The sequence below is a fragment of the Lytechinus pictus genome, chromosome 1 (genome assembly GCF_037042905.1).
Source record: "Lytechinus pictus isolate F3 Inbred chromosome 1, Lp3.0, whole genome shotgun sequence".
NCBI classification, from domain to species: Eukaryota; Metazoa; Echinodermata; class Echinoidea; order Temnopleuroida; family Toxopneustidae; genus Lytechinus; species Lytechinus pictus.
In genome coordinates this window covers 38,776,807-38,800,793 of record NC_087245.1, presented here as the reverse complement: position 1 = coordinate 38,800,793, position 23,987 = coordinate 38,776,807, and the positions used below count along the sequence as shown (strand labels likewise).

General features: G+C 36.6%; 1 protein-coding gene across 1 annotated transcript; it reads right to left on the bottom strand.

Moving 5' to 3' along the window:
* Positions 1–400: 400 nt before the first annotated feature.
* Positions 401–22,187, bottom strand: LOC129262403 (protein D7-like). The gene is made up of 8 exons (XM_064102442.1): positions 22,055–22,187; positions 15,312–15,569; positions 13,205–13,331; positions 11,302–11,403; positions 9,669–9,723; positions 8,706–8,914; positions 7,901–8,052; positions 401–6,335 (listed from the first exon to the last, which is right to left on the bottom strand). Exons 2-8 carry the CDS (start codon positions 15,504–15,506, stop codon positions 6,204–6,206), a joined length of 972 nt encoding a protein of 323 aa, XP_063958512.1. The 5' UTR covers positions 15,507–15,569; positions 22,055–22,187; the 3' UTR covers positions 401–6,203.
* Between the last annotated feature and the right edge of the window lie 1,800 nt (positions 22,188–23,987).

Genomic DNA, 23,987 nt, shown 5'->3' with positions numbered 1-23,987 from the left:
CAATTTAGACCCTTAACTCGAGTGAAGGGTTTGCACAGCAGACTACCCAGCCCCCGTGTAATTTTCCGATATTCTTCTGCTTCTCAATTCAAACGGAATATACACTTGAAATTAAGGTGTAAACAAAACTGACTGAATAAAACAGTACACTCTGATGCAAATCTACAGCTATGAAAGGAGAATGAAACGATTGGAAACAGTTGGATTATATAAAAAGGGAGAATAAAAGAAACAGATCAATGAATGGATCTTATTTTTTATCCAATTTTACTCAAACTTTTGTTGATCTCATTTTAATTTTATCTGACACAAGCTATCTTGATCCAAAGATCTCATTTTCCTTGAATCGGTATTCTTCTACACAAAAACACATGAAAATAACAATTCTCTATACAGTAGATTTCTAGTTTTGCTATAAACATACAAATACATATTTAATTCAGCTGAAACTGCCTACAGTTAGGACATCTTTCTTTTTTTTTAAACGCAATCATAAGCAAGGTAAAATGTATCATTTTGCAGTTAATATTTTGTACATAGATATGATTACTTATTACGATAAAAATTTTCATAAACATCGATTTACAGAAGATAAAAAAGTAAACAAAAACCTCACATCTATGCATATTTCCCAAGTTTTGATTGTCACACACAAAATTGCATTCCATACTTCCAAGTCTAGATTGGTTAAAAGTCTTGAACATAGCTCTTGACATCGGACTTTAGATTGGTGTAGCAGAAGTATCAACTCTTTCGGTCCCAATAGATATTGTTTTATTTGAAGAATTTTGAACGAGGTTAACTTTTCAAATGCCAGCAGTTCTCAAACAGTAATTTCTTTCCCCAATGTAAACAACATTTGCTTGAAAATTTACTGCTCTTTCAACCAAAACCAAATGTTCCTAATTAATTAAATTGCATACATGACAATCATCTCAATCTCCATGTTTTTATTTATTTCTCATTTGATTGCTACTGTTTTATGCAAGTTGGATTTGTCCTTACGGGCAATCATTCGAGGGATATCTGACGGAGCAGCAATGCTTGCCTATGTAGCGAATTTGAAATTTAGCCAGTGTTCCTAAAAGGTTGCACAAGGTTTGTGAAAGGTTTTCATTGCTGCAAGCAGTTCTTCCTGTCGCAAAGAAATGTTGAAAATTTCTTTGCGAATCTATTTTTCTGCCACCGCTTGCTACCGTTTGCAAAACATTTGTATATCTCGTAATTTGCCAAATGATAGTGACATAATTACATGGCTCCTGCATGAAATCTACCCACTGATAAAAATGCGTAACGAACGTAGGCTAACATATTTTCCCCCGTTTTGTAGCAGTTCGCAAATAGACTTTGATATTACAAACATTCATTAGCATCACTCAAAAGAAAAGTTGGCAAATCCTAAAATTTGCATTGCTTGTGTAAAGCATCCACCGCTCAGTGAGATACACCTTAAACTTTATGGTACAGGGCTCTGCTATTTAATTCCATTGAATTTAATTGAATGCACTAGCGCTGAAAGGCAGCTCGAGCTAAAGCCGGGGTAATAATAATAACAATGCGCCTAGGAATAGATTGTTACTAGATAGATGGTGCTATACAAATGGCTATTATTATTATAATTTAAGTGGACTTTCCTTATAATTAACAACTGATTTTACGATCCCAAGTAACAATTATCCTTTTAAAAACAGCACATGGATGTCACGTAATATAAAAAAGTATTGGCTGCTTATTTTTCATTGGCGGAGGAAGAGTCATTGTTCATTTGTTGAACTGTGAAGTCAGCAAATCAGTTTGAAATGGCACTTATATGCTCCAGACCAAAACAAGTTTTTACCATATAACCCTGAAGTCATTATACTATACCTATGAAAGACAATCACTAATCAGAGAAGTTGATCAAATCTGATGGCAAGAATTTTTTTCACATACTTTCACTGACTTAAACTATTAAATCAACACTTGTGCAAGATTTCATGCAAGATCATGCCTTTACAATAGTCTGTTGTGCATCTTAAAATGTGATGGACATACTTCAATAAAAAATACCTCAAAATGAATAACACATCCGTACTCGGTTCTGGAAGATGCATTTGTTTTCACTGAAAGGATTGATTTTTTTTTCTCTCCAAATCTAAGTGCAATCTTAAAAACCCTCAACACACACATCTTCAATCAATACCATCTTGATATGAATGCCACTGTAAAATTTCATTAACTACCAAAAAAAATATACTCGAAGGGAGCGTGATTGAATATTACCAACGAAAAACATTATCAATGATATCAAAATAAATCAAAGAAATTTTAATGAACTGTCTTAATATACAACACAACTCAACAATACTTCAAGCAAAAGTAATGGAATGAACGTTACGCAATTTTGTATAAAAGTATACTAGAGTGCTCTGGAAATTGTCATCTCACATGAAGCATTAAAGGCACAACCCAACTTCACCCAACAAATATGCAAGCTCAACATGGGGTGATTACTCAAAAAATTCAATTTGACTTTAACTTTGTGCACTGTATTTTAATGTTCTTTTCATGAAATGTGAAAATAAATGAATGAATCAGTCAAGATCACTCTTCCAGCATCTCTTGTAATCTTAATAGAATTTTTTTTACGTCAAACAGGAAATGCCTTAAAATTTTTATTGTACCACCATACTAATACAAATTATCCTGAAAAACATGATATCTGTGTTCTTGGCAGGTGACATGGAGTATGGGGAAGCTCAATTATTCTCCACTTGTTTAATATAGTCAATGACTTCCCATTTGTTGAAATCTTTCATATATTCTAGATCATGCACGAGTGTAGAGTATTTACCACTCATTCTGTCAAAACTATAAAAAAAAATTTGCTTCTTTCGCTGAAATTAAAGTCTTTAAAGGACGAGTCCACCCTAACAAAAAGATGATTTGAATAAAAAGAGAAAAATCCAACAAACATTACACTGAACATTTCATCCAAATCGGATGTAAAATAAGAAAGTTATGACAATTTTAAGTTTCGCTTAATTTCACAAAACAGTTATATGCATATCCTGGTCGGTATGCAAATGAGGAAACTGATGTCATCACTCACTCACTATTTCTTTACTATTTTATCATATGAAATATTCTAATTTTCTTCTCATTGTCCTGTGAAACAAAGTTTTATTTCTCCATGAACTTGTGGAATTACCATTGTCAAACATTTTATGGTTCAGTCAAGTTGGTCCTTAATGTCAAATCTGTAAAAATTGAAATAATGTATAATACAAACAATAAAAAACAAAATAGTGAGAGAGGGACATCATCGATTCTCTCATTTGCATGTGACTAAATTGTGCATACAACTATTTTGTGAAAAATAAGCCAAACTTTAAAATGTCATGACTTTATTTTACATCCGTTTTTTATGAAATTTTCAGCATTATGCTTGTCTGATTTTTCTCTATGGATCCAAATCAACATTTTTCTGAGGTGAATTTGACCTTTAAGCTTTGGTAAATCCCCCGAAATGTTTGTGGCTATGACTAGTCCACTATTAATGTGGAGGATAAGGAATGAAAATGTGTTTTTCAGGATAAATTTTACAATTTCACATAAAAGAGTATTTCAATCGGGTGCCCTATGAATATTTGTGTGGTTTTTCTATTTGATAAAAAAGACACATTCTAAAGAAGAGACTGGGCTGAAAATTGCTGTATATAATCTTTGTCTGAAGCTTTTTTTTTATAAATCCAATCCCTAAATTTGTGAGATGAATGCTTTTAAGTCCCATTTTAAAGGAAAACAAAAATATCGCTGACAGGGGTCACAAGATATGTGTGTTTTGAATATTAAAAGTTGGCACTTGCCAAACATCATAAAATATTTGTGCTATCATGACAAATTTGATATCAAACATATGAGTATGTCATGCCTCTTCATCTCATTGGTTTGTCATCAGGAGCTGAAAAATATTAAGGTGCCATTTTTTCCCAAAAAAAATCTTCATATTTTAGACAAATCAAAAATAAAAATTTGACAAAAACATTTCCTATCTGTGCTAGTTACTTTTCAACACAAACACTTCAGATTACACTATTTTGTTCAGTGGTGCTATATCATGATAGAAAATGTAATATAAATCACAGATTTGACATTTATAAATTTCTATGAAACATTATTTGAAAATATATAAAAAAATAGAATACATTTGGCACGAATATTACCTTTTTTCTTCAAAGAAAATTCCACCTGAAATATCCTTTAATCCCAGTCATGTGAAAGAGCTTAATACTCTCTTTCATTTGATAACAAATTCGTCATGGTAGTATTTATATTTCTGAAGATATAGTAAATTTTATGTTTGGCAAGCGAACAAATTTCACTAAATTTCATGGGTGTATGTTAACTTTTGGCCTCAAATATACTTCTCATTTACTGACCCTTTACCAATGCTAAATACAGACTTTAATCTACCCTCTAAACATCAAGGATATTAAATGGCCAAAGTATAAAGATGTTCATCTTTGTATTAAGTTATGTGCGACTAAATGAAATATTTGGGAAACACATACAAAACATAAATACATTATTAACGTATCTGCAACATGCTGATGATCCATATTGAGGTAAACAAACCAAAAGTATGATAACAATGAAATTATGATAGCTTATAAATGTGAACATAGGTAAAAACATGTCTTTAATAGTTTAAATGAAATTTTGATATCACTGTACATTTATAATACAATGTTGAGGGGAAAGCAGTGGAAATATAATTGAAAGCAAGCAATGTGGCTTTAGTAGGTTAGATAAAATTCTAAATAATGATCCTCCAAACAAAGAATAAGCTGCAAGCACACTTGAGCAGACTAAAGACATCAACAAAGTTGCAAACTGTGGATAGTTGGTATTGCAGAAAAAGAGCGTCTTATACTCTCAGATAATATCGAAGGTACCTTCTAAAAAAAGATCTCTTTCGTTAGAAATAACTGAAATATAAAGAAACACAACTATAGACCTTATTGTCTTCATTTCGACTCGCGTTGACACAACAACAAATTTTGACAACTATAACGCAATCAACATCAGAATAAACAATGAATCTCTCTTAAAATTACATTTGAAAAAACTATATGTATGCATAAATCTATCATTTGAAAAGAACTATACAAAGAAATGTTAGAAAAAATATGACCCACAATACTTCCTGTTCATATTCTTTCGTATACTATTTGAGACCAGAAAGAACAAATATTTCCAACAATAAACAAGACTGAGTTGTGTGTGACCCGGAAGTATGACCACATATCCTGGCAAAAAAACCCTACAAAGTCACAAATCTGGCATAAAAATATGATACTAACATAACTCCTCTCAAGCCGGAGACAAAATACCCAAGTCAACTTATCAATACAAAAACTGATGTCATTTGTTGAAAATCTATCTTTATCTTTGGAAAACTAAACATGTATTTATTATATCCTTCTAAATTGGGGAAAATAATCTTGACCCATTTTCAAAACTATAATGACTCTTGAAAATCACCACTTATTTGACAATGAAAATGATATTTGACAATAAATCAAAAGAACAATTACCTTCTTTTGTTTCACTTTGGTGTGTTAGTGTTTTTTTCTTCTTCAAAAATATTTCAAGTCCAGATTCAGAGAAGCGTTCTCTGAATCTCTCCCTGCAACCGAGTTGTAGAACAATTCTTGCAGTTTTTAGGGAAGTTCCTCAACCTTGGTGCAAATGTTGTGTGCACCACTGACTACAGCAATGACCAAAGAATCACAAGCTACATTAAATTGTAAATAGAAGGGCTAGCTAACTTCATGACTTGAGCGGGACATTCATAAATCTTTCATGACCCGACAAGGGATTTTCAAATACTTTGCAAGCATTTCATATGTGCTGCGAATGTCGTGTGCATATGACGATACTCTTAAGACACGTTTCAAAACAGATTGCACAGAAAATGGTGCAGAAAGCAGTATTTCCTTTTAAAAAAAAATAGCTTCAAACCAAAAACAACATCAACAACAAGCACTTGACAGTTTCCTAACCAACGCACACGATCTGGCAAACTTTTGCAGCATAAACTGTGAATATCTGGCTTTGTAATTTCACTTTATTCTTAGAATCCTTTACAAATCATCCGTGTGTCTCGTGAAAAATAAACTTTACCCATCATGCATAAGTATTGTATCCCAGCGATCAGTCTATCCCTGGAGGACCTTGCCGCGTCCAAGACCGCGCCCGAGTCCGATGTGAGCCTGCTGAGGTGCACCAAGAGGAGGGAAGTCGTCTTCTAGGGACGGAGGACCAGAGCTACTGTTCCCAGAGGAAGCTTGCTGTATGTTCAAAGAATGAGAGGGGGTACGCATAAAAGGTGAATAAACTACCAAAAATGTGTCTTGCACATCTTTACCCTGACACCAATGTGTGTGCCAAGTTTCATGAGAATCAGTTAAAAACTGAGGAAGTAGTTTGATGCTCTAGATTTGCAATGGACCGACCAACCGACCGTACACCGATTCCTATATACCCCCTTCAAACTTCGTTTGGCGGGGGTATAAAAAGGATTTACTATTCCTTGTTTCACTGTGCTGGATTTTTACTAGTCATCCAGGATTTGAATCTGCTTTGAAAGTGTATAAGAAGGGATCTACTAAATATGTTTCACTGTGCTGGGTTTTAGTCAGTCATCCAGGCTTTTAAATCCGGTTTAGTCCTCTACTACAGGGGTGGCTGGCAGGCTATACGTTGCACCAACAGAGATCGCCCTCTCCCCCTTCCTCCACTTTACTCTATTCAATGCATCCTCCTCCCTCCTACTATTTAACCTTTCAAAGGCTTGGTGTTCGCAATGCATAGGTGTATTAGGGCTTTTATGAACCAATTAAAAGTCTCCAATATAGTCTAGATCTAAATACGATCTAAGATTAAACGGAACAGCCAACGTTAGATCCACATTAAACTAACCCTGTAAACTTAAAATTTTAATTTTTTTTTTTTTTTTTTTTTTAACTGACCTCTGCCAACACCTGCCACAGCTGAAGGACAAAAAAAAAAAAAAAGTTAGTGTGGAGACGTGAATAACAATAATCAGGGATGCCACTAGGTGTCCTCCAAAAACCCTGAAATTTGTTTGCTGGCAGGGGCAGTGCCCAAGGACAGTGACGACTCCCTATAACATGTAGCAAAATAGTTTCTCTAATTGTAGAAGAAACCCACAATGACACTTAATTGGTGGTTTTGTGGGTAAATTCAGCAATAATTCTCCAAAATCACATGCTATCCCCTGAAATGATAAATAGTAGTGAGCACAATCTCTGATTGTGTTTGTAACATGATGCTTAGTTATTCAGTGAGAGTCAAGTGTATCTTACAGTGCAGTGGCAGAGAATCATAATCCAAAGACTCTGGTGATGGTTGCATAGTTACAAGTATTTTCCCACAAATATGTCAAATTCAATGGAAAAGTTTGATGATCCAAAAAATATCCAGTTAGAAAAATTAGGCCGAGCCCTTTCGTACACCTTGTGCTTGCGACGTACCAAATACGGTCGCAAGTCACATGGCCAGCGCAGCAAGTTAGCGCGATGTTGTGCACAGTCCATACCGCTGCCCCCGGTGAGGATGGTTGACGGTGACCGGTCGACGCGTGTTGGTTTGGAGAGGAAATTTATGGTAAGCGCGCGCGTGTATACATCTCTTATTCGGTCAATCGACATACAGAGCGATCGAGAGAGTGGGGGGTAGAAAGGAGGGATATTCCAACTTTTTTTAATACAGAAAAGAGGAAAAGTCTGAAACCCGGAAATAAGACAGATAACGGGGAAAAAAGTTGAATTCCGAGTAAAACCTGAAAATTGGCATTCCTGAATAATAATCAGAATAAATTTGCATAACTTACGTGCATTGCCCAGGAGCTTTGAGCCAGTCCACCAGGCTTGGTTGAGGGTTGTTGGTTCTGTTGGGGGGGAGCACCCCATAGATTGGCTGCCATGACACGACCTTTGAACTGACCTCTGCCTAGACCAGCCACAGCTGATGGTTGCACAGGTGCTGAAAGAGAGAGAGAAAGAAATGAGACACTGATAAAGAAAATGTACTTGAAAGATAACATGGACAGGTTATACTGAGGCACTTTGGTAGGTTGTTGAAAGAATGAATTCATACTTCATTGATGTCCTCTGAAAATAGAGGAACAAGTTAAAAAATAGTTTGCTTTTCATCTGGATAATATTTGGGGGATTTTAATCCCCTTGCCATATTTGCATATTTTCTCCTTATTGTTATTAAAACTGCTTTTAGATCTTTTTAAAAACTTTTTTAAATCTAAGACAGAAATAAACATTAAACAATTAAAAAGAAAGATTTGTTTATTTCCCTGAAATTTGCTGGTTAAACTATGATTGACAAAACAGCACAATTATTAATGTGCTGTTACAAGAATCTTTAACAAGCAACAATGGGTGATTTCAAGTTCAGTGTTGACCTTTTGATTTGGTGTTAGGTCAATCTTTACACGATTATAACATCTAACATAAAATAAATAAGATGGTCCCAAAAAGTCACTCACTAGTTGTTGAGATGTCAATAATGTGATCTGGATCAGTTTTGCAAACTCTGAATAAGTTTTGGAGCTAGGGGAAGCAATCCAAAGTTCAACACCAAGGCCAACACCGGACTTGAATTCACCTAATGTATAGACTTACCTGGTGCTGTGCCATTGACCTGGGGTTCCGGAGCCGAAGGAACGGTGCCATACTGCTGCTGTCGAAGTTGCTGGTGGCGCTGTTGAGCTACTGCGGCTGCTTGGGCTGGTTGCCTCGGTAACCTCATCTCTACAGGCTCCCGGGAACGGTCTTGGCCGATGGCTCGAGGAGCACCCCTGCCTTTCGCTCTTGGCAGATGATTGGACTCCCTACGAAAGAGAATTCGTGGCATGGGTACCTCGCAAACCAACCAACATTGCAAACATCTGCATTGTATCGGTAACAAAACTTCAGAAAAAGGAAGTTATTTCCATGAAACTTCAAGTATTTTGGGCAAAATTGTGACAGAAAGAAATAGCCATCATCTCAGAATGATGGCCCCATAAGCTACATAAATTGTAATGTAAAAATAGGTAGACTACAATACAACAAGGCATAACTATGGGAAAACTTATTTCAAATCTATTTTTAACATACATGTAGCTATCATGTGCAATCAATATGTAACTATTATTATTTATCCAAGCATTTATAACTGTCCACAATAATGTCCATGTCTGATGGAAATCTAAATGAACAAATCTGATCTTTAAACTTATTTTTCCAGGGCTATCAGCTCCCCCCTTTTTTTTTTAAATCAATAAACATGGACAAAAATATAAAATTACCATCTGATTGTATTTTGGCATGGTCAGCACCTGCCACTCCCCCTGATTTCAGAACCATTATGCTGCCCCATGGTACTGAAGCGGATTAAGCCAAGGTGTTAGATGAACTGAGAATTAGACAATTTTCTAGTACACCAAGAGGATATAAACCCTTTTACGGACCAATCAAATTCAAAAAGGTTCTTTTTGTAAAAGATGCAATTCCTTTTAATCAAAATAACAAAACTATGAAAATGTAAGATAAAACCCACTTAAAAAAAAAATCAAAAAAATAAGAAAAGACAAATTTTACTACCTATTACTTCCTTCTTCGGGGCCCCAGTATTCTCTGGATTGGTCTGTTCGGATCTCTGAGAAACAGGAACATATAATAAAAGAGAAAATTAGTCTCTTCGTTTAAAATTGGGTTATTCCATCGGGTCGGGGAAACAAATTACAAGGAAGATTAATTCATATTGACAACAAAAGGTAAAACATTTTATCATTAACTATATCGACCCACTCTTAGGATTCAAGACTGTATTAAAGAAATAACATATTTTAAATGATTTTATATACATAGAACATATGAATACAGTCATGTATTTGGTAAATACACATTGTACATCTTTACGATATGGCTGATCACTGTGAGGAAGGTCTCCTACCACAGCAACCCATGTCTGAATTTATTTATTACAAAGTACGACTAAAATGTTGTTTTTTTTCATTAAATTCTACTTCATAATTCGACGGCAGTAATAAATATAAAAATAGCATTCCACTTTTCTAACACTTAATATATTTGAACGTCTTAAAGCACAACATCATACATTATTACCCCAGTTATCAGATCCTGACTTGCCCGCATACAACGTATGCACTTCCTCCACTCTCTATTCCAACTCAATTGCTAGGCATACCACATTTGGCTTTCACATCCCTACCAGGTACCCATTCAACACCTGGGTGGAGAGTGGCAAAGTGTGGACTGATGCCTTGGCTAAGGACTCAAGGCCTGTGGTGCAATTTGAACACACAATGCTCTTGATTGGGTTAGGGTTAAGGTCAGAGTCAATGCTGCTAAACCACAACAATCCACATTTTCACATAGTAGGCAGTTACATCGAATTCATCTTTTAAGTTTGATTTTTGAAGCCTAAGGCCCGTATTCTGAAGTCAGGTTTAATTCAAACTCTGATTAAAAGTTTTGGTTTAACTATGGAAAGCCAGTTGTGACATAAATCTATAACAGTAGAGGTTCAATGTATCAGCTCATCTGACTCCCCAAAACATCATTAACTGCCTAGGAAGGAAAAAAGTATCAATTGTCTTCATCATTAAATAATTAGTAAAGACCACAGTTAAACATGAGAAGCATTCACTGTAAACAAAATTTTGAAACGTTTGGCTTTCCATAAGTTTAGCACAGAGTTAGACCATGGTCTAAGTTAAACCCGACTTCAGAATACGGGCCTAAGGGATTTTTTTTGGCTCGTAACTACTGAGAACATTGCCTGGAAGCTTATTTATGTGGATGCTGAGCTAAATGGTTACATAGATGGTTCCCTGATCAGTTTGATGCACAGGGTTTTTATTCTGAGATTCATTTGATCTCAGATAATTTTTTTTATCTCTGTTAAAATCAGTGAAATAAAACAGCCCTAAAATTTCTCTGAATTGGTATATCTTCATTTTATCCCTGTAAGGCATGTTTTTTAATGAAGCAATATCCAATCAGAAACAGTGTTCAATAGCACTCATCTTATTCAACCCATGGAGGTGAGAGTATGTCAAATTATCCAATTTAATATCATGTTTTGATACATGAAATCTCAACAGATAAAATGTCAATTTCCTCTCAGATAAAAAGCAATCTCAGAATACCATCCCAGGTTTTTATTATCAGTCTTCCAACAGTCTGTCGTATGTAGACCTCATTTACTAACCTTCATCCCAGTTTTCGGAGGGCTTGTGACCGAAGTCCTCCGTCCGTTTGTATGCTGGACTCTTGGTGTAGCCTTTGCAGTAAGTATTATTCGCATCGTACCCTACAAAGACAGAGAGAGAGAGAGAAAATGTTGTCATCACTGCGATCGAATCAAACGTAGAGTTCACGAGGTCATTTCAGATTGACTGGCACGTAATCTGGGCAGCGTTTCACGAAAGGACTTGTCGGATGATTGTTCTGACAAGTCCCACTTTATCCGACAGTAACCGTAGTAACAGTGCTTCTCAGCCAATCACATTCAAGGGAAGATCTGACTTGTCAAATGAAAATGTGGATGAAACGCTCCCCTGAACTCTAGTGTGATTTAGATTCTGGTCCTTAGTTGTAGCTAAAGTTTGGATAGCAAATTGTGACACATATTTGACAGTCGGAGCATTCATAACTGTCTGGGAACAATAAGTAAAATATATTTCTTTAATGGTAAAGCATAAGGTAAGAACACAGTATGACCCGTATTCTGAAGTAGAGTTTAATTTAAACTCTGGTTTTAAGTTGTGGTTTAATTATGGAAAGCCAGTTGTCACATAAATCTCTAACAGTAGAGGTTCAATGTATCAGCTCATATGACTCCCAAAACATTAAGTGCCTGGAAAGGCTAAGTATGACAATTGTCTTCACTATTAAATAATTAGTGAAGCATTCACTGTAAACAAAATTTTGACACGTTTGGCTTCCCATAACTTTAGCACAGAGTTAGAACATGGTCTAGGTTAAACCCGACTTCAGAATACGGGCCAGTAAGTGTAAGACACACATACAACATAGACTGAAAGTTGACATTTTCTGTTTCTTGTTATATAAGCACAGAGTTAGCAGACCATGGCCTAAATCAAACTGGACTTCAGATTAGGACCTCTGACACTAAAGCAATGGTCAGAGTCGGCTAATGTCCTTAACCACCATGAACATTCAAAATCATAACACTGCCATTACAAAACCACATTCAAAACAATAATTTGTAAGTCTATTTTATAATGGGGAACCTTGCATTCATAGTTATTTATCTCTTCCTACTTAAGTTCACCAATTTCTATATAAATGGTTACAATAGCCTTATTCCACTCATTTGAAATGTGCTTTTTACACAAAATTTTAAGTCTGGTAGATCTATTTAATTTTATGTATCTTAAGAACATCAAACCTAATTATCTTTGATGTTATATACTGGTTGTGAAAAGACGAAAAATAGAAGCTGGATCTCAATTATTCCAAAAATATAAACACTGAAATACATTTAAGCATAATATGTCTGTGTTGCAGTGCTACGGTGCACAAACTGACGCTTAATCAACAATCATTCCTGTCTGTCTAGGGAAAGACATTGTAGCCTAACCTTGCACATGACTCTTTATCCACATATGGGTTAACGAGTGAACGATAAGGAAATACAAGTTTTGTGAGAATTTGTGAGAATCTTGTATTCAAGTATTTTGTCTTTTATTTTTTAGAGTGTAAATTGGGGATTGACCTTGACATACAGATGGCCTTTGTTATTAAATTCCCTACACACTCAATACTTTACTCCATTTTGTTTTCTATCTTTTTTAAGTTTTACAATGCTAAGTTATGCCATTTCTAATATGTTGTATTATGTGATATGTACTGATTTGTCAAATTTCCCCATCCACCATCATCGCAAGAATAACCTAATTGTAGCACTGTAAATTTCCTATTTCGGGGAAGCACCACCAGTGCCCAACAGAGGCAGAGACTGGCGCTGTGCAAGATCCCATCATCATTATCAATTATGAAGCATCAAACATTTTTTATATGTTTTTTTTAATAACGACGTGTTAATAAAATTGAATGAAACTGAACTGAAGTAGAACATAAATAGATACCTCGCATCATTTCCTTCTCCACACAAGCCTTGTCTGGACAGTTTGCGACGTGGTGCCTTGCTTCGGGAGCTGGAACTAGATGGCATGCATTGAATGGACAGGTGAACATTTCTTTCCCTGTATAATTCTGAAATAGTTAATGAAATAAGATTCAAATGTAATTAATTTAATTTGTTATCTTTTGGCTATATGGTTAGTGTTTTCACTTAATTGTTAATGATTACATTAGTAGCAGATAATATGCAACATTTATAACATTTAATACAATGTTTATGAGCGGTAAACTATAAGATGTTTCTAAAAATATCTGATGGTATTTCTCTATCCCAGACCTGCCAACCTCTGGGAATGAAAAATTGTATTCTGTGATTAAAAAATGTATTTTTCCAAAAAAAGGTTTATTTCATAATAAAATGGGTGGTGCATGCGCTCATCGCGGCGCTCAAGCTGCATGCAAGCTAAAACACGCACTGCTCTTTTCAGATGAAAAAAAAAAATTGAACGATGTGTACCGTAAGTAACGGTGTATTAACCGCACCTTTTTCTCGGCGGGACAGAATCAAAAGTCGGGGTTGCGGTTTATACACGGTGACAGGTCTGAGCCAAGCCAATCTCAGCCCGATACCACTACCAGTTTTCAACTCGCGTCGGGTGGCCGAGCGTAGCCGCTTGGGGCAATCCCGTTTAGAGGGGTATGAGCCGCGGGTATAAAAGGGAAGGAACTATGACTACCGGTATCTGCCGTAAATGTCCCTCAAAGTTAGATTACGGTAACAAACGCACCTACCTTCATGAAACTGACTTTTTTTAATGGTGTGACTCTGTCTTTGTTGTCATTTTTTAGTCATCGCGGCAAAGTTCAGACGCCAATCGATCGCACAGCGCGGTGCAGCTAGCCGAATAAGACATGCATGGGTAATGTTTATCGCAACGTCAACGTAAGCTGGCGCTTTACCTTTCCGTGGAAGTTATTTTGTTTGACAAATTATTGGTATTATTTGACAATTAATTTCTTTCATTTGCCTTTCCTTCATTTCTCTCTATCATCCATCATCTCAAAATCAATCTTCAATCCCCATCTTCACTCCTTCCGACTTTTTATTTTTAATTATTATTCACTTTATTCCCGCCCAGAGCTCCCATTGAAAATACGGTATACCGGTACTAGCATTTTTTTTCCCTATTTTGCTGTCTGTAAGATACCGCCACACACGTACTGAGAACTACCGGTAGTGGTTCAAAGCAGACAAGAAAAACACCTGAACAAAATCGCAAATTTCTCGTATCTTGAACCTTCCCGTATTCCCTTGTCTAAAATTCATGTCAAGACATTGAATGCTAGACAGAATTCTGAAAGCAAAAGTGGGGCTGTGATGCAGGAAATATGATATGAACGATCTTCTCGTATGGGTGAGCCCCCATGTTGATGCTGGTATCGGTACTTTCAATGAACACCGGTACCATATGTGTGTGTGTGAGGTGACTCGGAGTGTGGAAGTGGCCAATAATATCGGCAACTTGCAGATAAGTGACGAAGCGCTGATTTCCCATCATTTTTTACCAGTAATTCTTCGATATTTTTTGGTTCTTGACTCTTTCTTAAATACGCATATTAGAGATAGAAAGTAAGTTTGATTAAATTTTTTTTTTAATGATTTTTTTAAATATTTTTTTTATGATTTTTTTTTTTTTTTTTTTTCCATCAGAAAATGGGGGGTGCGGTTAATACACCGTTACTTACGGTATATCTCACCCTGGTTTTAACAAAACGATTGGAAAAAAAACAAGTTACCTGAAATTACATTGATCTAATAACCATATTTGTGTAAGTTTTATGAAATAGAAACATATAGAGAAGATTTTCTCAATTTTTGTTAATTTTTTTTTATACAAAAACGTATTTTTTAAAGAAAAAACGTACTGTCGTATTTTGGTTGCAAAAACGTACTAAATACGCATAAAACGTACTGGTTGGCAGGCCTGCTATCCCCATCCCATGATGTGAATAATAAAGTGCACCCCATGCATGTGAATATGGATTTGCATCCACAGCAAATATCACTCATATGGATATGCAAACCAACACTAAAGAAGATTTTCACAATACCTTTCTACACTTCAGGAGATGCATAGGAAAGCGGCCAAGACGAATCCTGTGGACTTTGTCGTACGGGCATTCGATGAGTTCGTCTGGGTCGTTGATTGAGGATTCCGCCAACTTGACCGGTACAGCCTTCTGCTCCGGCTGCATGTAATCCTCCTTGGTCATGATGGCGTCAAAGACGCCCCGTCGTCCAGGCATGTTGATCGGGATTTCTCAGGTAAAAATCTGCAAGGGTCTAGTTCTCATGGATTGAAGTAACACCTGAAAGGATGGTTGGAGGGGAAAAAGGGTCAAACGAGAGCAATTCCACCAAAAAAAAAATATCTGTAGTCTTCTGCTCAGGCTGCACATATTCCTTCCTGGTCATGATGGTGTCAAAGACACTATCACAGCTAAATCTGTAAGGTATGTTATGTAAAGCATATGGATTCAAACAATTGAAAGATAATTCAAAGGGAGGAAGGGTCAAACATGAGCACCATTCTTCTGTAATGTTTACTAGGCATGAAAAGATTGGGATGTCAGTGTTGTGGAAACATTTTGAGAGAGTGAGTTATAGTCAAGAAGCACATAACAGTCAACACATACTCTGAATGGTCTTTAATGTTGCTCTAGATGAGAAATTTGGGTCAACTGGTAATATTTTTTTTACATATACCTTGGCTGCTGTACTGTACAAAGAAAATCGTGCATGAGACAATTTATTTATGCAGTCAAAACGCACATATCAGTGCTTCATTTTAGCTATTGTAGAATACTAACTTTAGCAAATTCTTTGCTCAAATCTAGCATTTACTCACAAAAAAAAAAGCATTTGTATAGTTGTATATTTGCTTTTGCTTAACCAAAACAGGAGTGTCGCTTGAGCGAACCATAAGCCCACCTGTAACACGAAAAATTGAGTTATTGGTCAAGCAAGGAAAGTGGCGACTTGACCTTTTGACCTCAAAATTCCTAAGAACCATGCTAGTATTATACACACTAAAATATGTGAGCCTACATGTAGGTTAAACTAGAGTTATCGCGTTACAAGCGGTGTGTTTCTACAGAAAATTGTTTAAAGGGGAATGAAACCCTTGAAACCAGCTGAATCCATATCAAAGAGAAAAGTCAAAGAAACACATTGTTGAAAGTTTGAGGAAGATTGAATGAATAATAAGAAAGTTATGAGCATTTGAATATTGAGATCACTAATGCCATGTAGTTCCTCCCATTGGCAATGCGACCAAGATCTATGATGTCACACACGTACAACTCCCTCATTACTTTAGTACTTATTTCACTTATATTCTCACTATTATAGAGTCTATCACAAGGTGAGACAGGTTCTCTTTATGAGAGGACAAGTACAGAGGTTTCACAACATTATATCATTGATGAATCGTTTGTCATATGATTAGAATGAGCAAAAAGAGATGTTTTGGGGTATATTTTCAGTGTCCAAAAGGGGAGAGTTGTTCATCTGTGACATCATAGATCTTGGTCGCATTGCCAATGGGAGGATCTCCATAGCATTAGTGATCTCGACATTCAAATGCTCATAACTCTTCTATTGCTAGTCCTATTTTACTCAAACTTTTGTTGATCTTATTCTTTGATTTTTCTGCTTTCACAAAAGCTAACTTGCTCCAAGAGTTTCATTCTCCTTTAACAAGAAAATTTCCCTATAACTGACGCGATGCGATTTATTGACAAACTGCATAGCGCCAAATACAGTTTCTCATAACCACCTCTGGGAGGTGGTCATTGCTAATCTTAGTTATTGCCGTATTAATCTGTTTATTTGCAACGCGGAATCTGAGTTAATCGGATTATTCGCTCTGTAGAAACAAGTTGGTTTAAGGGCGAAATGGTTTTTTTATTCCGGAAAAGATAAACCGATTTAACGATTCTCTGTAGAAACACGCCAAAAGACTTAAGAAGGGTAAGATGAAAACACGTCACTGTGATCTTGACCTTTAGCCTCAAAATCAATAGGCTTCCTGGGATCTATGCCAGTATCATACACACTAAATTACATGTACATGAGCCTAGGTTAAGTTAAACTGAAATTATTGTGTTTGCAAGGTTTTCAGAAGGGTAAGATGAAAACATATCACTGTGAACTTGACCTTTTGACCTAAAAATCAATAGGCTTCCTGGGATCCATGATATGAGCCTATATAAGTTAAAGGAATGGTCCGGGCTGTAAATATTCATATCTAAATAAATAAACAAAATTCTCAAAGCAAAATGCTGAAAATTTAATCAAAATTGAATAACAAATAAAGAAATTATTGAATTTTAAAGTTTATCAATATTTTGTGAACATCGTCATGAATATTCATTAGGTGGGCTGATGATGTCATGTCCACACTTTCCTTTTTTTAATGTTATTACATGAAACCATAATTGTTTCATTTTTCCATACATGTGTAAATGATGTGTCTCCATTATGATGAAATAAGTTGCGGCAATAAAAAACTTATGCACTTAATCAGTTGTCAATCCAATTGTTTTAGTTCTTTGTAGAAAAAAAAAAAACACCTAATTTTATATAATAAAATACAAAAGAACAAGTGGGGATAAGACATCATCAGCCCACCTAATGAATATTCATAAAGACATGCCTAGAACTGTTTTACCGGAATAATGCAAATCTTTAAAATTCAATAACTTAAAATTATTTGTCATCTGATTTTGATGAAATTTTCAGCATTTTGATCTGTGAATTTTACTGTATTTATTGAGATATAAATATCTCCAGCCTGGACCATCCCTTTAAACTACAGTTATCGCGTTTACAACTTGGACTTCAGAAGGGTAAGATGAAAACGTGTTACTATGACCTTGACCTTTGACCTGTTCATGTTGACCTCAAAATCGATAGGCTTCCTGGGATCTACGCCAGTATCATACACACTAAATTATATGAGCCTATAGGTCAGGCTTGCTATTTAAAGGAGAATGAAACTCTTGGAGCAAGTTAGCTTTTGTGAAAGCAGAAAAATCAAAGAATAAGATCAACAAAAGTTTGAGTAAAATAGGACTAGCAATAGAAGAGTTATGAGCATTTGAATGTCGAGATCACTAATGCTATGGAGATCCTCCTTTTGGCAATGCGACCAAGATCTATGATGTCACTGATGAACAACTCTCCCCTTTTGGACACTGAAAATATACCCCAAAACATCTCTTTTTGCTCATTCTAATCATATGACAAAATGATTCATCAATGATATAATGTTGTGAAACCTCTGTACTTGTCCTCTCATAAAGAGAACACCTCACCATGTGATAGACTCTATAAAAGTGAGAATATAAGTGAAATAAGTACTAAAGTAATGAGGGAGTTGTACGTGTGTGACATCACAGATCTTGGTCGCATTGCCAATGGGAGGATCTACATGGCATTAGTGATCTCAATATTCAAATGCTCATAACTTTCTTATTATTCATTCAATCTTCCTAAAATTTCCAACAATATGTTTCTTTGATTTTTCTCTTTGATATGGATTCAGCTGGTTTCAAGGGTTTCATTCTCCTTTAAGTTAAACTGAAGTTATCACGTTTTTTTTTTTATCGCGGTTTTCAGAAGGGTAAGATGAAAACATGTCACTATGAACTTGACCTTTTGACCTCAAAATTAATAGGCTTCCTGGGATCCATGCTAGTATCATACACACCAAACTATATGAGAATAGGTTAAGTTAAACTGACGTTATCGCGTTTACAAAGAAAAGTTAACAGATGCCAGACGGACAGATGAACATTAAGCGTGATACCATAATACGTCCCGTAGGCGTAGGATGGGCACATAAAAAGAAAAAGAAGCTACGCGCACTGCAGACAGTGCGCGTAGCTAGCTTGCTTGCCCCCTTTTCGATCCCATAACGCATTGTGGTTCTGATTAGCGATAAAAGTTATTCAGTATTTTGAAAATTATCTTGTGGAGACTGATTAATTACGACTCTATGAGACTATGACCAGACTCTGAGTCTAACTAGCCAGGAGGCTCTTAGAGAGTAAAAATCTTTTCTTTTTTTCCCCTATTGTTCTTCCCCATCGATCAGCGACCGATCGCATGCGATGTTTTGAAATCGGCCGTGAATAATACGTGTGAGGAAAAAGATACTGGCCCAAAATCACCAATTTTGAGGATAACCGGAGGATGGACACGGAGTGAAATACGGGTGTAGAGTAAGATATTAAGTCATTCATATCCCTCGTTATAATTTTTTTCTTTAATTTTTACGATGATTGCCATCCCACCTTTTATGACTCGGAATATCCGATCTAGTTCACTGTCCCGATGTTCGGGTAGGTGGAGCGTAGTGTAGCGGTAGTGAAGTGGAGCCTGCACGAACATCGCCTGAGGTAATCCCATACATGATTAAGGGCTAGATCTTTTAGAAAGTAGAAATCTCGGGGGCGAAAGTTTGAGGTTTTTTGGCGGCACGTGTAGATGAACGCAATCGAATCCCTGGCTCTGTGGAGAGTAAGCATACGTTAGTCAATGATTTTTACTCTCGAAGAGCCTTCTGGCCTGGCTAAGTCTAACCTTAGAATCTACCAGAAATTAGGTATGTTACAAAAGCACCCTCTAGATGCATTCTGAACGAGACATTGAGTGTGCTGCCTATAACCACAGGTTGACTGTAGGGGCATTGCTTTGTATTGTGTTTGCATGTGCAAGAAAAGGTTATTCCCCATGACATCATTGTTTTTACGCAGTTGAATGTCTATGGCAGCTGTCTAGACTTGAAAAAAATCTCCCTCGGTGATCTTGCGACTCTGTGTGCTACTGGAACTTAAGTCTTGCTTTCAACCTCTTGCTATTCTTTACAGGTATCATCCCACTCTAAAAGGTATTCATTCCGATAGAACATTTCAACAACTTTGTGGTGAAATTTGAAAGAAATCTACCGACGCTCAGTGTGTTTTTTATGTCCCTGTTTCGGCGACGTCTGTAATTTTGGGGAGTGTTGTTGTGCACTTCCGTATGCCAATGTATGCGCATTGTTGTTTCCTAGTATGGCAAGTTCCCCCAAGTCTGCGCAGTCCCCCCGTGTCTGCACACACGCGTATCTGCGCGATTCTAGTAAAAGAAGATACGCAACGAGCACGAACTCTACACATGCAATACATAGACAGGTATTCATAAAAAAATCCGACTCAAAATGATGGAAAAATAATGAATTTAGGGCATTTCATGTGAAGGCCTCAAAATGCAGCCTTTCTCATCAAAATCCCCGAATCGTGTGCAAAGTGAATGAGTGCGCAGACATGGGGAACCATTTTTTTTTTCAATCTGAAAATGACAGCCCGAGGTTTTTTCAAGAAAATCCTATATATTCTTTCATTTTTTTTGTGAGAAATTTGGTACACTTACTAATAATAATATAAGGAATATTATTAAGTAAAAGATTTTGTGAAATAAGAAGAAATTCATGTTAAATCTTAACTCAAATTGTTAGGTGCGCAGACTTGGGGCCCACCATCATATTAAAGGAGAATGAAACTCTTGGAGCAAGTTAGCTTTTGTGAAAGCAGAAAAATCAAAGAATAAGATCAACAAAACTTTTAGTAAAATAGGACTAGCAATAAAAGAGTTATGAGCATTTGAATGTCGAGATCACTAATGCTATGGAGATCCTCCCATTGGCAATGCGACCAAGATCTGTGATGTCACACACGTACAACTCTCCCATTTGGACACTGAACATATACCCCAAAACATCTATTTTTGCTCATTCTAATCATATGACAAACGATTCATCAATGATATAATGTTGTGAAACCTCTGTACTTGTCATCTCATAAAGAGAACACCTCACCATGTGATAGACTCTATAAAAGTGAGAATTTAAGTGAAATAAGTACTAAAGTAATGAGGGAGTTGTACGTGTGTGATATCACAGATCTTGGTCGCATTGCCGTTGGGAGGATCTACATGGCACTAGTGATCTCAATATTCGAATGCTCATAACTTTCTTATTATTCATTCAATCTTCCTCAAACTTTCAACAATACGTTTCTTTGATTTTTCTCTTTGATATGGATTCAGCTGGTTTCAAGGGTTTCATTCTCCTTTAATATAGTGCGTCTTGGTCCCAATTAAGGTCCCAACTTTTGTTTTAAAAAACAAAGGAATACAGTCATAAGAATTGGATAGGCGATTTGTACGAACTTAAAACTACCATAACTTTCTTGTTATACTGGGGCTATTGAAATGAATGAGGTATTAAATGAAAGGTCTTGATGAGATCTAAAAACTCATTTCTCAATTATTTTTTTTGTAACATATACGGTACACCCACGCTACAGAAATAGACCCTAAAAGTAAAAGTCCCTGGCCTAGTAGTAGTACTACTACTAGTAGTAACTACTCTAGTTACAATTAAAGTTAAAAAGACAATTGTCTGGATACCATCCAGCAACCCTGGAATTAAGTATTTCTTTTATACAAAAGCTATCACTGCACTTTTTGGAGTGTGCGTTTAAATGTTGGAAATTAAAAGTAGCATGTGGCTTGCAGTGCAGTGCAGCTTCAACCACATGCACATTCACACACCCCACAGACGTCACATTATTCTTCACACACAACTGCACACTGTTAGTCTCGTGTGTGTCCACTCAACATGTGCCAGCTCAAAATAATACAGATAAAATTCGATTGTTAAATTCCATTGCAAAATTTCTTTGGATCTAAAATAGATAGTCATCATGCTTATGCTACAAAGACTTTACATGCTAACTGTCATTACCAAATCTGATCTGGTTCTTAGTTCATCTGACAATTTTGGTGACGTGATGTGAGATTCCCTCGTTTGGTTTGGTCTTGGACTTGGTTTGTTGTTCGCCGATCTACTGAATGTGATTTGCGCAGGCGCGTTCTGTATGGCTAGCCAAAAGGAACAAAATTTGCTCTGATAAAACCAACACGTATAGAAAAAGAAAGAAAAGAATTGAAGTTTAAGTAAAAAAAAAATACACGACGATTCACCTTCAGTGCCTGGTACACAGATGGAGGGAGGGGGAGGGGCGCCCCCCCCCCCCAAAAAAAAAAAAGAGAAAAAAATCACGACCAAGGAAAATAAGAGAAAATTAAGGAAAGAGAGAAAGGTAAATTTTCTGAATATTATGTCAAAATCTATCACAAAATTGGATTTTTGTCAATAAAAATGTTAGGCATTGCTGTGCACGTGACAGTGCTCGCTCAATTGTACATTTTGCCAGATACTGGCCCCCTCAAAATTTGTGGCATAAAGGGCACTCTCTCTCTCTCTCTCTTGTATCCTAGCTAGCTAGCTTCCTCCATTAAGGTCCGACCGTTGATTTCAGCTGAAAGTATTAAACTGAAGATAATTTTTATTGGTTGTTAGAGCTTAAATGTGGTTTAGTATAGGCCTACGTTGTGTGAAGATTGCGGATGAAGTATACATGAAGCTGAGTTTTGCTGGCACTGTTGATGCAAATTTTTTTTTTTAAAGCATATACCCCCTCTAAATAATCATACGTATGTGTCTGAAATGTGGCCAGCCGGCTGATCCAGGGCCGGTGCCTTCTTCAAGGTTCACTCTCCAGCGTGTACGCTTTTTGGGAGAGTATACCTCTTCAAGGGAAGTCCGGCCCGCGTCCCCCATCCCCGCCCCCCCCCCCCTTTGAGAGACATAAACAATATTTGTAAAGGGTATATGTCGTGCAAACGCAAGTGAGGACCCTTATTTTTTTGCTTGCCAAACGTTTCCTGGAAAACAATGATTTCCATTTTGTCAAAGTTTTTCTTATAAATATTTTTGGGAGACGAGTGATCGAAGACCCCCCCCCCCCCTGTTTTGGAAATCTGGATCCGTCCCTACATGTGGAATCAGGGGCTGCAGAACGTATTTTCTTTTAAGTCAAGGCAAAAAAAAAGAAGGAAAAAAACGCACTGTGAGGACCCTTATTTTTTGGGCTTGCCAAACTTTTCCTGGAACAAAATGATTTCCATGCATTTCGTCAATTTTTTTCTTATAAATATTTTTGGGAGTGAAGAACCCCCCACCCCCTCTTCTTGGAAATCTGGATCCGTCCCTACATGTGGAATCAGGGGCGACAGAACGTATTTTCTTCGGGGTCGATCCGGCAAGGCAAAAAAAAAAGCTTGTGTTTAAGAGGCGCGATAGCTCAGTCGGTATATTATATAGAGCGGGGGTTTCGGATTCCGGTGACCCGGGTTCGATTCCCAAGTGGTGCGCTAGTGCCCTTTGGTAAGGCATTTATCCTCATTACCAGGTCCCTCGGAAAGGACCTTAAGCCGTTGGTCCCCTGGTTGCTTGCTCACAGGCATTCTTGCTTTCTTAGCAGTCAGGTAAAAACCTCGGTATAACATAACATAACATGTCAGAAGGGGATTTGGAGTAAAAACAGAGGCATGCATGCATGCACTGTGTTTTCGCCTGAAGTATCTGTGTCTTTCGTGGAGATGTAAGCAAAACGCTTTTTCCATAGGATATTTTTAATAATTGAAATACAAAGTAAAGTATTTATACAAGTTGTATATTCTGAGAGCGAGCGGTTTATGATCAATTTGAAATCTTAACTCGTAGAACTTACTTTGTAGTCTATTCTGGCGCTAATAACAACTCTGTATATTTTGGGTATATCATAGGCCTATAGAATTGTTTCCCTTGAAATGATATAGACTTATATTACGCA